Source organism: Balaenoptera borealis (assembly GCF_965194805.1).
Source record: "Balaenoptera borealis genome assembly, chromosome: 20".
NCBI lineage: Eukaryota > Metazoa > Chordata > Mammalia > Artiodactyla > Balaenopteridae > Balaenoptera > Balaenoptera borealis.
The window spans coordinates 16,687,725-16,704,734 of NC_138879.1; the positions used below are offsets into that span (position 1 = coordinate 16,687,725).

The 17,010-nt window shown below is 52.3% G+C and overlaps 1 protein-coding gene across 2 annotated transcripts in view; it reads right to left on the reverse strand.

The window, feature by feature from the left end:
* The window catches only part of CRHR1 (corticotropin releasing hormone receptor 1), a 49,843-nt gene that overhangs the window by 23,744 nt on the left and 9,089 nt on the right, over positions 1-17,010 (reverse strand). For both annotated transcript variants that reach the window (XM_082373855.1, XM_082373854.1), the window contains exon 2: positions 3,457-3,544. In XM_082373855.1, coding sequence (XP_082229981.1) covers positions 3,457-3,544 — 88 coding nt within the window. The remainder of the gene's footprint in view (positions 1-3,456; positions 3,545-17,010) is intronic.

The window sequence follows — 17,010 nt, forward strand, 5'->3', positions numbered from 1 at the left end:
GTTCTGAGGAATACTGGGAGCTGTGTGTAAACTCAGTATAGGTATGGGAAGCTGCAGGCGCGTCTCTGCACCCCTGGGGGACTGACCATAGTGGGCCCTGGGTACTGCGACTTTCCAGGTGACCACATACATGGTGGCGGGAAAGTCCAGAATCAGACCATTTGATTCAAATCTTGGGGCTACTGCTTAGTAACCATGTGTACTTGAGCAAATTACGTAACGTCTCTGAGCTGTAGGTTTCTCTTCTGTAAGACGATGATAAAAATAATTCCTAACAGTATTGTTTGATGACTGAATGAGATTAAAGCACTTAGAATGGTGTCTAACATACAATAGGCACTAAGTAAACATTAGTTGTTATTATTAGTTGTTACATTAATTATTATTATCATTCATGACCTTAAGACAGGAGATGACCCTGGGTCCTTGTCAGTGCTATGATTCCATTTATCTCTGATGTCATGGGTCAATAATTCTATTACTTTCTGGCACCGTCATATTCATGCCATGATTTTATGAGTTGTCAAGTCTGTGATCTGCCACATGATGGAGCCTCAGCCCTGGGGACCCACCTTCTCCCTGCTCCTGGCATGTGAGAGGCCCCCCAAAGGCCCCAGCTCAGTGCCAGCCACCCCGGCCAGACGACCATCCATCTGTCTCAGTCCCTCCACCCCACCCTCACCATCTGTCTCTACCAGTGCCCATCAGTCTGGGTAGGTCTTAGCGTCGGAAGACAAATAGCCCGTTTTCAGAGGCTGCTGTGGAGGGTGATGGATTGTGTGCCCTGAAGCCAGGCAGGCTGGGCTGGGCTGGGCTGGGGGTAGGGGCACAGAGTACAAATCATCGGGAAATGAACGACATTCATCACGGCCTGCTGCCTCCAAGGACAGGTGACACCTTCGTGGGCTCAGGGATGTCACTGCACAGGAGTACAATAAGCAAGTTAGTGGAGACTGACCTGGCCGCCGTGCAAGGGGCTGGGATCGGGGGGAGCTTCTTCTCGGGCCAGGCCTCCGAGCAGGTCTCTTCCCTCCCAGTCTTTCTCCAGACTCTTGCTCAAGAACTTTCCATTCCTCATGGCCCAGCTTAGCCAACTTTGCAGCCAGATGCTCTGGGCTCCCAGTACCTCCCCAGGCTTACTGCTCTTCCCTCCTGACCCCTCCCCTGTTCTTCCACCAAACCCATCTGCTAGTCCTCAGTCAACTCTAGCTTCGGCTCAGAGCATTGGCTCTTCTCTGCCAGTCCCTGCTCAGAGTCTCTCAGAGACTCACCTTGAAACCTCTTCCTTCAGGAAGCCTTCCTGGATTCACACCACCCCGATCTAACCTCCCTGCCATCTCCATTGTCGTGAGCAATTCATGGCAAGTGCCTGCCCCTCATTCCAGCTACACAGTAAGCACTTTTAAAAGCCTGCTCTTACCAACAATAATAAATAATACTCGGTAGTGGTATGGCACTCTACAGTTTGTGAAATATTGCCATTAAACATAGTGCATTTAATCATAACAGATCCTTGAGGCAGGTGTCAGCCCTCCCACCCTACTCTATAACTGCAAAGTGAGGCTCAAGGGAGTCAAAGGCATGCTCATCCCTGTGGCTATCAGTGGGGGCCCCTAGAGCAGACAGGACAAGACTGAGCACCACTATGAACATGGGAACCCAGTCGGTGCTCCAGGTCTGGTGCTCATTCTCTCGCCCCCGAACCCCCACCCTAGTGAGGGAACAGCAGGCCAGTGGGCAGCTGCCTGGAGCTGTGGAAGCCTCCTCTCCCCGCAGGCCCAGGTTCAGAAACTCCCTGCTTCCCTGCTAGCACGTGGTGGCCATTTCTCCAACAGCGCGGGCCTTGCACCTCATAGCACATGTGTTTATGAACTTGACTCCTGTACCAGACTGTGAGCTCCTCTTTGTTCTGCCAGGGAACATGGGGCCCGGAGCACAGTAGGTGCTCAGTTAATGAGTTGGATTGAATCAAGGAGAGAGACCTGCAGAGGAAAATGAATCACCAAAGAACAAGCCTCCCAAAGACCCTCAGGTGCACCTCTCCACCTGGGCAGCAGCATCCTCAGGACCCCGGTTAAAGGGACCAGGATGAGGGCTCAAGGACCCCACCCCAAATTAGAAAAGGCATGGCCTCAGGAGCCCCAAAACCAATTCTCCCATGCCTCAGTTTGCTCATCTGTACAAATATCGCGTCTTAAACTCTTGTGAGGATGAAATAAGATTATTATACAAAAGCACTTTGTAAATGGTGAAGTTATACAAGTATTAGTAATATTGGCAGTTAAGCAGTATTTTCTATCGAGGAGGGGTAGAGCACGGTGGTAAAGAACGTATCTGGAAGCCAGGCTTCCTGGGCTCAAATCAGCTCCAGCGCTTAGTAGTTCTGCTCTGTGCCTCAGTTTCCTTATGTGTAAAAGGAGGATAACAGTACCTGCCTCAGGAGGTCGTTGTAAAAACTGGGTGAATATACAGATGGTCGCCGACTTAACGATGGTTCGACTTTAATGATTTTTTCGACTTTACGATGGCTTGACAGCAATATGCGTTCTGTACAAACCACACTTCAGATTTTGAATTTTGACCTTTTCCCAGGCTAGTAACATGTGGTACAATCCTCCCTCGTGATGCTGGGCAGTGGCGGCAGCAGCAACTCCCAGTCAGCCACGCGATCATGAGAGTAAACCACTGACACACTGACAACCAACCTGTACCCAGACGACCATTCCGTTTTTCACTTTCAGTACAGTATTCAATAAATTACAAGAGATATGCAACACTGTTATAAAATAGGCTTTGTGTTAGATGATTTCGCCCGACTGTAGCTCATGTAAGTGTTCTGAGCATTTCAAAGTAGGCTAGTCTACGCTATGCTGATCGGTAGGTTAGGTGTATTCAATGAATTTTTGACTTAACGATATTTTCAATTTATGATAAGTTTATCTGGACGTAACCCCATTGTAAGTCAAGGAAGAGCTGTATCTCAAATACCTCGGACAGTGCCCCACACAGAGCGCCCTACATATTATGCTTCAGGCATTTTTAGCAGCAGCAAACAGCAGGCTTTCTTCCTCACTGATGCCTGAGTCACAGCCCAGCCCTCCGCTCTGTTGGTTCTCACAGCTGCAAGGGCTGGGGTGACTTCCCCTGTTGTGCAGCCCAAAGCAGGGCAGATAACTACTTGGCACACTTGCCCCAAAAGCCCCTCTGTGCCCCCGGCTGATGCTGTCACCTAATCGCAGCTCTCTTTCCCACCACACTCACACCCAACTTCAGGATCCTCCTCAACACAGCACTCCGTGGATAGATGATGGATTGCTTGGAGCCCCAGAGGGGAAATCTCTCTGCTGTTCCTGCCCCAGGGCATGCATGGCTCTGTGTGCAGCCTCTGGGAGCCCTGGGGGTTGGGGGTGTGTGTGGGGACCTGGAATCTTGCAGGAGGCAGATGGGGGTGCTCACCAGAGATGTTGCCGGCCAGGGACACGCTCTCGCAGTGCTGGTCCTGGAGGGAGGCGGAGATGGAGTGCAGCCCCAGGAGGAGAAGGGCCTGTGGGCACAGGGAGGTGAGGGACACAGTTAGACTGTGTCATGAGAGGTCTGGCCTGGAGCTTCCTGCTGCCCCTCTTGTGCCCTTCATACACGTCTCATCCCAGACACACACCCCTCCCCCACCGGCCCAGCCTCCCTGCCCTCCTCCTCTGCCACGTCCTCTCTGCCTACGAGGTCTGGGGCTGCCCTGCTCTCTGAGGGGCCTGAAAGGGAGGCAGGTGACAGCAGGAGCCCAGGTTCCCAGGACAGAGGGGAACTTTCTCCCTGAGGGCTGGGGGCCTCCAGAGAGGGTCTGCCTGAGCACGCCACCTCCATCCTCACGGGGTCTCAAGGGTGGCACAGGCGTGTCCCGGCACACCCACACCCACACCCTCCCACCTGCCCCCCCGAGCACCCTCCCCCCCAGCATGGGCTCACAGAAGACCCCCATTAGTGAGCCTCCCTCCCTCCCCAGCTGCAGGAGCTCAGGACCTGTGGTTTAATGAGCTGCCTCCCGGGCCCTCATCCCCGCCCAGCTAATTACTGGTCACTACAAATTGTGCCTCACCATTTACCAAGCCATTTTATATCCGCGACGGTACTTCATTCTCTGAGGGGCTGGCTGGCGTGGCCGTCCCTGATGAGGAAGCTGAGGCCCAGAGAGGTGAAGGGATAAATGTGCCTGGAAAGATGCCTGCCCTAATCCAGGGAGAATCTTTGCCTCTTACCCTCCCTGGGGACTCTGTGTCACTCTGATTCCAAAATTTCAGCCCACTTGGGGAGAGTAGCATGGGTCCCACACCTAGAGGGCTGTCCCCTTCTTCAACTAACACCCGCACATAATCATTGTGTCCCCTCCCTTAAGGTCAACACCTTCCCTGTGGATTTAGAGTCAAAAGAGACCTGGCATCCAGCCCCAGTTTCACTGTGTTGCCATGGGCAGGTTACTTGACCTCTCTGTGCCTCGATTTCCTCACCTGTAAAGACGGGTGTACTAGCCTCCCCACCACCACTCCGCCAGGCTTACAGGACGCAGTGTATGTAGAAGTCCTCTGTGAGCAGCACAGCTTGATCCAAGACAGGAGGGATTTTGTTTTGTTCATTGCATTCTAATTTGCTGAATACATTAACGACTTACATTGTGTTTCAGGTCTACAACAGGCATTCAATAGGTCACGCTGATTGATTTGAACTTGGTGATTCTTATTTAGTCACGGGTTGGAGGCGAGGTGATTGTTTCCCTTGGGATTTGATTTGTGAAGGACTAAGGAGCATGTGGGGGGTTGGGGTAGTGGAGGGTTGTAACCAGCGCCCCCCTCCAGTTGTCAGGACCTGAGAGCCCAAGGACCAGCAGAGCCCTGTCTCCCTGACCTCATGGGAGGCTGCTCTCCGCATCACCACCCCTGTTCCTCTGCTCCTCCTTCCTGGGGTCCCCTCCCCGGGACCGTCTCCTCTCCTCCCCACCGGCCCCCCCACCTGCCAGGGTGTCTCAGCACCAGCCCATTTCCAAAGAGTTCTGCAAAATTCACTGCAGAACTTCAGACAGGGACACTTCGATCTGGAAGCAGCCTTAGCCATTTCACAGGGGAAAATGAGCTCGTGAGAGAGGTAGGGACTCGTCCGAGTCCCACGTGAGCAAGTTTCTAATTTCGAGTAGAGCCAGGGTGGTGGCCAACACGAGCAGCACACATTCGCAGCCCTCATTTGCAGACCTCACTCGCAGGGCCAGGACTAGGGTGAGGAGACCAAGGCATTCACCTCCAGTGCAAAATTTAAGCGGGGTGGGGGGATGGGGCACCAGAAAACTTAGTAGTCAAGATACGTAATATTTTAATGCAATATTTTTTTAAACTCTAAATTAATGCAAAAAATTCCATGATGAACAACATATCAAACGCTTTTTTGAAAAAGGCAGGATCACTAACAGTACTGGGCCATACTGGAGCCTCGGGTAAAAGGAAAAATCAGTAATAATATTAAAATATGATTTATCTTGATACTGCACTTTGGGGCAGCTCTTTAAATTCCACGCTTGAGAAAAATGCCTCACTTGCCTCACCCAAGTCCTGGCCTTGTTGCTCCCATACCTTCTTCCCAAACTGGCCTCCACCCTGCGCCCCAGACCCTCACAACCTGTGCCACCCACCCGCCCACTCCCGCCATCTGATGACAAAGACAGACCCTGCTCCCCGCTCTCCCACCCAAGATGGAATCGAATGCTCCCCACTCCTGGTCAGGACCTGTTCCACCCACACCTCCTGTAGGAAGCCCCCCCTTGACCCTGATGATTCCCCCACGTTGTCCCCTCAGTGCTGTGCCTGAGTCCGCAGTGGGTTTGTTTATTCCCTCGCTGGCACACTCCTCCTGTCACATCATAGGGGTCTTTCTGCTCTTACTGGGCCAAGCTCCACGCTCCGAGGCAACCCCCCACCCCGGCCCTGTACCCCCATCCCGTGCCCAGCGCTTGGCCTCAGCCAATGGCACTGGGGTCAGCTAACTCCCTCCTGGGACTCGGGAGTGATTAGAACAAACTCATTCATCTCTCTGGCCCCAAGGAACTTCCAATACTTTATTAATCACTAATTAAACTTCACTGTCCCCAGAGAGATGGCAAAATATCTTTACCCTCCTTTTCCACTTCAAAACGCAGAAGCGGAGAGAGGAGGAAGCCACCAGGCCCGCCAGTGGCTCTTGCGTGCCGAGCGGAGAGCTGTGTCCTCGCTGACAGACCTGCTGCTCGGCTCGGCGCAGTCCGCAGGGACCCAGCTCTGAGCTGTCCCCAGAGAGGGCCGCTCAGCTGGGGTGGCCAGAGGCCTCTTCTAGAAGGGGACTAGAGATCCCCACCCCCGGCTTGTCACCCACCCCTGCCTCTGCCACCTCCCAACACAGACACACGTGTACACACACACAGCGTGGAAATGGGGCTCCCAGAGCCAGCTCAGTCACAGGTAAATTAAAGAAGCCGGCAACACCCTATGTGAAAATATCAGCCCTGCTGCCTGGCATTCCACCGCTATCCTTCTAAGCCTGAAGCTGTGCTTTGTGTTTCGGTCTTTCAGATCCTCCTTGAAAGCACACCATGTTTTATTCACACTGAATTACTTATTGCTTCCCCAGCACGTAGGCTCCTGCTGGTGTCTGCACACTTTTGCCCCCTCCTCACCCTGGCCCACCTGGTGATGTCTGCCGTCCTCAAACGCCAGGTCCAGAGCCCCTCCCCGTGGCAGCACCTTCTCCGACCCTCCAAAGCAAAGCAACTTGGTCCCCCGTCAATGTGCCCAGGTCCCCTCCGTACATGCACTAGACCCTGGCACTCAGAGAACTCAGACTAGTCCCAAATGCATGGAATTGCCTCAGTACAATGCACTTCTGCCCCAGGGTTCTAATTAGATGGCAAATACACCAGCCAGGAGGTCTTAGCCTCGCATCTTAATGTCCTGGGGTTCACAGAGGAGCAGGGCGAGTCCAGATTCATCATGAATCCAAAGCAAATGCCACGGGATGAAGCCTGTCCTTGGCTGGCTAACTGTAACCCTGACCCTTACCTCTCCTTGGATGTGCTGGTTCACAAAGTCATTTTCTCCCAATAGAGGGCCGGTTTTGCACTATGCAAAGAAAAACGTTTCTTACAATTCCCAAACCAATCTCTCCTCTCAGGAAATGTTGGCTCTGTACAGAATCTGGGCTTGTGCCACCTCTGGCTCTGCGGAAGGGTTTGTCAAGGCTCCTGGCTTATTCCTGAATCACAGTTTCATGAAAAGTCCAGAGTTTTCCTGTGTATTTCCTTCCACCATACGTTGATCTCCTCTTCAACTTTCACTAGTTTTCCAACTCCACCAACAGGAGAGTATTGCACTGTAGAGACAGGCCCCTGAAGTTTCAAGGATGTTGTGTTCTGCTAAAGCTGTGAATTCTTAATCTGGTGTCGACAAACACACGAGGCAGGGGAGGGGATGAAACCCTGTAATTAAATGCAGAATGTTGCGTGTAATGCTGACCATCCTCCTGGGGAGCATGAAGAGCTTCCTTCACTCTGTGGTGAGGTCTAGCACTCCAAAAAATATGGCTGGAGCATGTGGTGAGTAGGGTCACATCAGAGGCCTGGGCTTCACCAAACTGGACATGTCATCCTCTCTCAAAGTAAACCAAAAGTGGTTTTGACCTAAGAATCGCCCCTTTCTTGGACCCCTCTGTCATCAGCCTTAGCCGCTGGCTCTCCTTTCAGAACCGTTTTTGACAAACCAAGCTCTCAGGACTTCGTAAGGTGGAGAGAAAACCAAAACGGGACTAAGGATCTGAAGCTGGCAGGCGCTAGGCTCACTCACGAGGTAGATCCTCACTTCTGTGTGCCAGCCTGGCAGCCCCGAGGCCCCCAAATAAAACCCGCACCTCAGCTGCAAATCTCTCCACTTGCCAAAGAGCCAAAGCTGGAATGTTAAATCTGAGAAGGCCAAGGTCATGCTGTGGCTTGATCACAGCATCACATAAACCGACCGTCCTAGGACCCAGGGGTCCCTGACACGGAAGGGGCACTGTGCTGTGGAAAGTAGACAAAGTTCCATGCTCCCCATTTTACAGGGGTTTTATAGTTGAGGCGCCCAAGGTCACAGAACTGTTTTTAGCAGCTGAGTGGAGACTAGGGCCCAGTAAGCAGGCGATCAGGTCTGTCTTTCAAGTGGATGAAGGATGGAGGGGGATAGATCAGGATAGGGCATGGGAAGAAGCGATGGGCAGAGGAGAGGGAAGGGCGCAGGAACCGTGGAGAGGGCAGGGTGGGCGGGCCGGAGTCTGACAGCTGCCTGCTCCAGGCTGCTCCAGCTGCTGTACATGCCCCCACCCCCAGGCCAGCACACAGCGTGGCTAGAATTGAAGCTGCCATCCCAATTCCCAGTGTGACTTTGGCATAAAGGTTAATCACACCCAGAAAATGCTTATTAGAGTCCATAAATAACTATGTTGCAGAAGCTCAGTTTGGTCTTTAAGGCACAAAAGTGCAATTTCCTTTGATGGGATGGTTTAGTAATTAACCTTTCAGCAAGAATCCTGAAGGGCCACTGGAGGCACCAGGGGCCGCGCTCACCTCCCCAAATTCATGAGGAGCAGGGAGATGGGGGCCTGCCTTCCCTCCCTTACACAACAACTTCTGATGCTCAGCCTGGGAGAGCCCTCAGAGGCCCCAAGAAAACCTTCCCTAGGAGCCAGGGACTGAGCTGGCCCTTGGGCAGAACCACAGCTGCAGCATTTGCGAGCGATCTTTCAGCAAGATTCCTCCCCTTTCTGCTGAGTTCCGAGCCCACTCCTGCTACTACTAACTGTGTGACTTTGGGCGAGTCACCTGGCCCCTCTGGGCAACGTGCTCTTTCTTTCCTGCATCACAGGGAGGCAGGTCACCTGGGGAGGGGGGAGAAAAGGAGGAAGATGCTTTCTGAAATTTAAAGTCTGCTAGAAGTGCCCATGGGGTCACTATCATGACTGGGTCACTCTGGGCCCTTGAATCTTCCTTGGTGACTGAGAGGGTTGGATTAGAGCAGGCTGGTCCTGGTGTTCCTTCCAGGCCCTGGAGAGTGGGGCTGCAGCAGGACCAGGGCCTTCTCCTTCACTCAGTCAGACTGTTCTGCCTTCTCTGTAAGCTTTCCTTTGAAAAGGGATTTTTCAGCTTAGAAGGAAAGTTGTTTTGATTTTTGTCTCTTGTTTTTTTAAACCACCAGATTAAGTGATCTCACTGAGCCCCTTGCTGAACTGGGATTCTACATTCAAGGAGTCCAGGACTCCTTGATTTGGAAAAAAGGAAAGGAATTCAGAAGAGGCAGGGAAGGACGCACAGACAGACAGACAGACACACACACACACACACACACTAAAAGGAGAATGGCAAGGCAAGGTGTTGGTGAGCACAGGGGGACCATGGGATTACAGGAGGGCTCAGCACAAGGTGATGGTGTGGGCAGGCTTCCTGGGGGAGGTGAGTTTGAGAATGGCAGAGTGGGCACAGACTGTGAGAAGGAGAGAGAGGGCTTTCCAGGCAAGGGGAGGGTCCTGAGCTTGAGGAGACTGGACAGGCCATCTGTGGAAGGGCCCAGACACCGGGCTGCGATGGATCCTTCAGGCCTGGAGTGCCAAGGTGGATTCCTGAGCATCAGCTTGTCGTAGCTGGTCAGTTTCATCTTTTGTAGGTATGGAAACAGGCCCAGAGAGGGGAGGTGAGACCTCAGAGGCACCGGCTCAGTGGAGGCACTTCAGTAGCTGGGCGTGAACCTGAGCCTGGCTGCCTTCCCTGGCCCAGGAGACTGTGGCAGATCCTGACTTGGAGCACAGAGAGGCCCCCCAACTCCCCAGTGAAGCCAAGATTGCAACCCTCCCTGGGAGGCAAGACCCCCAGTGGACACTGCCGTCTGCTGGCCGAGGAAGGAAGGCCCACTCCTCTTGGGTCCTGGGGTCCCCTGGCTCCACAACCCGAATATCTGACCATTCTGAGTCTGCTTTTCTTTGGGCTGTGGCTTTCTTTCCCAGCTTTATTGAGATGTAACTGACGTATAACGTTGTGTAAGTTTAAGGTGTACAACATAATGATTTGATATATGTATATATCGCAAAAAGATCTCCACAATAAGATTAGTTAATACATCCATCATCTCACGTAATTACAATTGTGTGTGTGTGTGTGTGTGTGTGTGTGTGTGTGTCTCGGGAACTATTAAGATCTACTCTCTTTGTAAGTTTCAAATATATAACACAGTATCGTTAACTATAGTCACCATGCTGTCCATCATACCCGCAGAATGTATTCATTCATAATTGGAAGTTTGTACCTTTGACCACCTTCACCCATTCCCACACCTCGCTCCACTCCTGGCGATCACCCATCTGTTCTGTTTCTCTGAGTTTGACTTTTTTAGATTCCACATATAAGTGACATCATATGGTATTTGTCTTTCTCTGTCTCACTTATTTCACTCAGCATAATGCCCTCAAGGTTCATCCGTGTTGTCACACATGGCAGGATTTCCTTCCCTTTTATGGCAGAATAATATTCCATTATATGGATTGACATGTATACACTATTGATACTATGTATAAAATAGATAACCAATGAGAACCTACTGTTTAGCACAGGAAACTCTACTCAGTGCTCTGTGGTGACCTAAATGGGAAGGAAATCCAAAAAAAAGAGGGCATATATATATACGTATAGCTGATTCACTTTGCTGCACAGTAGAAACTAACACAACATTGTAAAGCAACTATACTCCAATAAAAATTAAAAAAAAACTCTGTTGTATGTATATACCACATTTTCTTTATCTATTCATCCATTTATAGATACTTAGGTTGTTTCCACATCTTGGCTATTGTATACAATGCTGCAATGAACATGGGGATGCAGATATCTCTTCAAGATAATGATCTCATTTCCTTTGGATACATACCCAGAAGTGGAATTGCTGTATCATATGGCAGTCTATTTTTAACTTTTTGAGGAAACTCCATACTATTTTCCACAGTGGCTGCACCAATTTACATTCTCACCAACAGTGAACAAGGGTTCCCTTTTCTCCGCATCCTCCCTGGCACTTATCTCGGCTTTTTTATAATAACCATTCTAACAGATGTGAGGTGAAATCTTATTGTGTTTTTTATTTGCATTTCCCAGATTTAATTGGATTATTTGTGGGGCTTGTTTCTGTTTTTTGGGTTTTTTTTTTACTATTGAGTTGTATGAGTTCCTTATATATTTTGGATAGTGACCCTTTATCAGAGATGTGGTTTTCAAGGTATAGCCTGTTTTAAGCAAAGCCAAGAGAAAGAACATCTAAATATGAAAAAGAAGAGGGATCATAAATCAAGATTTCTTTAGAAAGCTGGCTCCCCGTTGGATTTAAAAATTAGGATCTGATTTGCAGAAATAAAACATATGCGCAATCAACGCTTCTGAAACCTGTGTGCCTACAGGGGATATATCTGTAGTGACGGAATGACAATACAGGGGAGGTACAGAGCCCACATGCAATTGTGCAATTTCTGCCCTGCACAGAGGTGCCAAGTGGAGAGGTCTCTGGGGGCTAGAATTGCAGGCTGTGCATCAGCAGAGCCGGGACCCTCGGGCGGGGGGGTGCATTTTCTAATCCATGCAGAGGTGCTCTAAAGACTAGCCAGGGTAAAACCAGATTTGGGACAGAGGGTGGTGATGCTAGGTGTCCTTTCTCAGCCCTCTTGACTGCCCAGGACTTCTGCCCCCAACCACCCTTTTCTCCCCATCCTGCCCCAGGACAGCCTCTTTCTAGGATAGCCACAACCTGTCGCCACCTCAAAGCAAAGAGCCTGTGCTTTCCCCAAAGTGGGTGAGCAGTGAAAGATTATTCTGTTCTAGGCAGTTGAGAAAGAATTTATTGTTCCATTTAATTAACTTAAATCGCTGTTGTGCAGAGAGGAAAAAATGGGAAGGAAGATCTCCTGCCTACATTTCAGGGAGTGGGGCACACCTGGGTGCTCCCGCCTTCAGGTCTTCTCCCTGGGGTCCTGGGCTCAGGAGGCACCCTGCCTCCTTCCCTGCTACTTCACACCTCTGCTCCCACAACGAGGCCCCACAGCAGAGCTGAAACCTGCTTCACCCACCCTAAGGGCAGTGAGGACCTGAGACACCCCAGCTCTGGAGTTCACACATTCCCCTCCAAGGGTCCCAGATATGCTGTCCAGTTGGTTATAAGCTCCCTGAGAGCAGGGTCTGTGTTTGGCTAATTCTGTACCCTTAGTGGGGCCTGGCACAGAGTGGGCCCCCATACATGTTTGTTGAATGAATAAATGAATGACTGACAGAGTGAATGAATGGATGGGTTTTCATTTTCTGTCCCCTCTGACCATGGGGTCCCACCAGGACATTTTGACGGGTTCACTTCCTGTTCCCCGTTTTCCTGCATCTCTTCCCCCTGCCCACCAGGAGCTCTCTTTTGCTCTTGGTCTTCCTTCCTGCACTGATCTCCACCTTGGACTCCAGGAGGCTGTGCTGAAGGAAAAAGTGTTTTGGGTGGGAAGTGCAGGGCTGTGCTCCTGTTCCGAATCTGACAAACTTGCTCTGTGACCATGGACAAGTCTCCCTCCCTTGCCCCCGCGCCTCAGTTTCCTCATCTGTGAAATGAGGAGGGCAGTGTTCCCTACACTCCTTTCCAGCTCTGAATATGCTCTGACTCCAGGTTTTATAGGAGAGTAGAAATTCAGACCTTTAACTTTGAGGCCAGAGAGATCCACACTGGAATCTTTTATTTGCCCCCTCCTACCCGTGTGACCTTGGGTAAATCACTTAACATCCCTGAGCCTCAGTTTCCCCATCTGTAAATGGGGCTAATAGGGATGAAGTATTTATATTCTAAAACTTTTGGAGAGATTCAACAATATGGTGCATTTCAAACAGCACAGGTCCAAACACATGGTAAGCCGTTAACCAACGGTAGTGATTAGTATTACTCGATTATGTATAAGTTGCTTCCTTCCTGACTTGGCCTTTCTCTCCAGAAGCGCCCCCTGACTGGTTTGCCTGCCCACCCAGGGTGTGCACACCCACTTTCCACCACCACTCTATTCCCAGGAGCCAGCAGACACCTGCAAAAGTAAAGTTTGCATCACTGTCGCTGATGCAGATTTGCTGAGAGCAGGGAAGGGAGGTGCGGGGCGGGCAGTGCCCTGGAGCACCGCTGACCTCCCATCCTGGTCTAGCCTCCTTTTCTGCTACTCACACATTCTTTCTCTCCTCCTCTTGATTCCTCTATGATTCGCTCTCGATTCACTCATTAACATTTTCTCATAGCTCATGCCTTCTCGGCCTCCCGGTGTCCCTCCTACTTAACCTCCTCTCTCTCCTGGTCTTAAGCTCTCCACCTGTCTCAGTCTTCCCTAGCCTCCATTTTTTCCTCCTCCTCCCCTTCCTTTCCCTTCCCTTCCTTTCTTTTTCTCTCCTCCCTTCTTCCCTCCCTCTCTCCTTCCTTGCTTTCTTCTTCTAAATTCCAGCTTTGACTGAAGACTTGCACAGTGCCAGACCCTGTGATTTTTCTCATTTAATCCTTCTCAACCCCAAGAAGTGGAGCCTTTACTATCTACCCACCATACAGATGCTCCAATCCTGGGGTGGTGCCCCTGAGCAGGTCAGCCTGTTTCCTTGCCTGTCTGGCCTCCCTTCTTAGGCCCCACCACCGCATGGATCCTCCAAAGGAGGAGGAACAGGTTGACTTTGCCTCTTGACCTCTAGCTCCGGGCCACAGCCTGGCACCCCGAAAGCTGGCAGTGGGAACTGGGGGGTAGACACCAGTGGGGCCTGTCAGTGGGGGGCTCAGGAAGGGGGGAGTTTGGTTCTCGCAAGGGAATGGAGCCCGACCGGGGCTCTGATCCAGCCCCTGACCCTGGGAACTGCTCAGCCGCGAGCTGTGAGCTGCTCCCGGACACTGGGAACCGGTCCCTGAGGGGGTGGGAGAAGCATCTGCTACCCGGAGAGACAGAGCCGAGGTGTTGGGGACAGCACGGTGACACCAGCCACGAAGGTGCCACTATCAGCCATGCTCTCGCTCAGCCAGCTCTCTGACAAGTGTAAAGTGAGGGGGATTTCAGTGTCAGCAGCAAAGTGATGTCCTTTAAGAAGCTACATTTTAAAAGGGATGTGAAGAGGGTCGGGAAGGCAGAGTGAAATAATCTGACGGCTGGAATTAACTTCTGTTAGAAAACAGCGAAAGGTTTTGGGGTTGTTTTTCCTGGAGAAGTGCTGCCCTCCAAGGCCATGAGGGGTGGTTTAGAGGGGGCTGCTGGACCACCGAACCCCAGTGAGCAGGGAGATTCAGGGCAGGGACTAGGAATAACCATATAATCATCCATTAGCTGGGCAATGGCCCTGCCTGTTTCTTTGTCTGTAAAAGAAGGGAATTAGACAAAATCAGAAGTTTCAGACAATGCCTGGCAGCCAAGAGACAGAAAATTCTGTTTCTCAGGCTTCACCTCAGAGATCTGGGCTCGGCGGGCCTGAGGGGAAACTTGGGAGTCTCTCTATTTTTTTAATGTTCTCCAAGTGATTCTGAAGTTTCACCAGAATTGAGGGGAACTGCACTAGCCCAGTAGTTCTCAAGTGGGGGCAATTTGGTCCCCCACGGGACACGAGGCAACATCTGGAGACATTTCTGGTTGCCACAGCTAGGGGGAGCTGCTGGCACTTTGTGGCTAGAGACCGGGGATGCTCAGGGCAGCCCCACAGCAAGGAATTACCTGGTCCCAAATGTCAACGGTGCTGAGCAGCGGAAACCCTGGGTTGGAGGGTTTTGCAGCTCCTTCCCAGCTCTGAAAACACTCACTTGCCTGCCCATCATGGAAGTTGGGAGTGTGGAAGGAAGATGGTGATGGGAAGGAGAATGCTGGAAAGAAGGAGAGGACAAGAGGGAGGAGCCTGCAGGACAGGAAGAGGCCCTGATCTCACCCTGTGGCCTTGGACCCGTCATTCCCCCACCTCCTAGCCTCAGCCCAAAGGCAGGAGACTGCTGGGAATGACCCCTCCTGGCCAGCGGGGGAGATGGGAGGTCCTTCCCCTCACTGCTGTCCTGGAGCCCCCAGGGCTCCAGGCCTCCTCCTGGGGGGTGTGCACAGGAGATGGAGACGAAGCAGGAAGGTGGCCACCTGTGGGTACAGCCAACGCTGGGGATCAAGCAGCACAGGGAGGGCACGTACGCAGCCTCTTCCTGGAGCCAGCAACCGGGGCTTGCCCAGCTTGCCCCTGGGCGAGCTCCTCGGAGGCAGAAGGCAGAGCTGACCCTGGAGAAGTCGCGCTCCCTCATCTTGGGGGAGCCCAGGGATGAGGGCTAGAACCAGTGTGGGCTGAGTCCTGTTAGCCCTGGGGTGAGCCCACCACAGAGGAAGGGCTTCCCGTGTCTCACCAGAGCTCTGTGACTGTCATGTGTCTCCCCAACCCCTGCCCCGACCTCAGTGGGTGATAAAGTGCGGGTTGATGAGTGAGAACGAAGCGGGGGAAGGGGCCCACCCAGAACCTGCCAGGTGGTAAGGGCTCTGAATAGACCAAAGGTTTCCACCCTCCTGGACAGGGGTTCTTCCTGCTTCCGGCAGCCCAGCCCAGCCCAGCTGCTACAGCACCGAGTCTTACAGCAGGAGGCGCACAGGTACAGGGGCTGGCCGGCAGCCAGACTCCCTTGAAAAGTGAACCAGAGATTCTGGGCTATGAATCCTGGCCCCAAAGGAGGGGTTTAGATCAGCGCTGCTGAAAGGGTGGTGGGGACTGTGCGGGACCGCGGACTGTTCGCTACTGAGAGTCAGCACCTGGAAACGTTGATATGAAGGTGTCTTTGCTGTGATCTCATTGAACAGGGTCTAGACCACTCCAGATGTTGTCCAGCTCTCCAGAAGAGTCGTGTGATGCAGGCTGCATGGTCATTGTGCACAACAGGACCACATGCCATGGATTGGAAAGACCCATGTGGGCCTTCCCTACAGCTAGTTTGAGAAGCCCTGCTTTAGCTGGAGGAGAGCACACGATGGCCGGCTCACCAGGGAAGGCCCCGTGGAGGAAGAGGGTCTTGAGTACCAGTTGGGCTCAGTGTCAAGGGGAGGAGTTGGGGGGGAGTGGGGGACAGAGTGGAGGCTGGGGGAAGGACCTCACCAGGGAAAGCAGCAGGTCCCACTCACTGAGCTTCAGGGGGGACAGGCCCCTCAGCACACAGGCATTTCCCCCTTTATTCTCCATCGTGGTCCAGAGGAAGACCAAGCCCAGAGAGGTTGTGTGACTTGCCCAAGGTCACCCAGCCAGGAAGTGGTGGAGCCGGCCCCAATCCCAGGCCTCCTGCTTCCTCAGCTCTAGGCACAGCGCTCCTCCCCCAGGGATGCTCTGCTTCTCAGGGATGTACATGTGCCACTGCATGCGCCCGGAGTTTCACAGCCTGGCAGTGGTGTTCACTGTGAGGTCACTGGGGCCCAGCAATCTGGAGAGAAAGACACCAAAGTCTGCCCCACACCCACCCTTAGGGAGCTAGAGGGTAGGGATGTAGATTGAGAGACAAGATCCCATGGAGGGAGCCAAGAATGGGATCATTCCCTTCCACCAGTGTCCTTTGCCCACCTCTGCCTTGTCTGGCTATTCCTGCCTCGTAACCAGCAGAACTGGGACAGCGGCAGGGAGGGAGCCCCAGGCGGCCACCAAGCCTCCTCCCCAGCCCCTGCTTGGGGACTAAAGTGCGCTGGACCTGCTCTCTGAGGACCCCAGGTTCTGAGAAAGTTCTTGCATCTCTGTCCTCAGCCCAGCTCCAAACCTGCTTCTGGCAACGTCTCCTACTAGCCCTGCCCGAACCCCTCATGAAGCAAAGTGCTGCCCTTGCTTTTACACATGGACAAATGCCTCCAGTGCTACGGGAACCAGGGATGGAACGTGGGGCAGGACTGGAATTGCTAAATGTTACTAAATGGCGCCAACAGCGTAGCATTCGATAAGCCATTGAGTCATAAATCCACTTG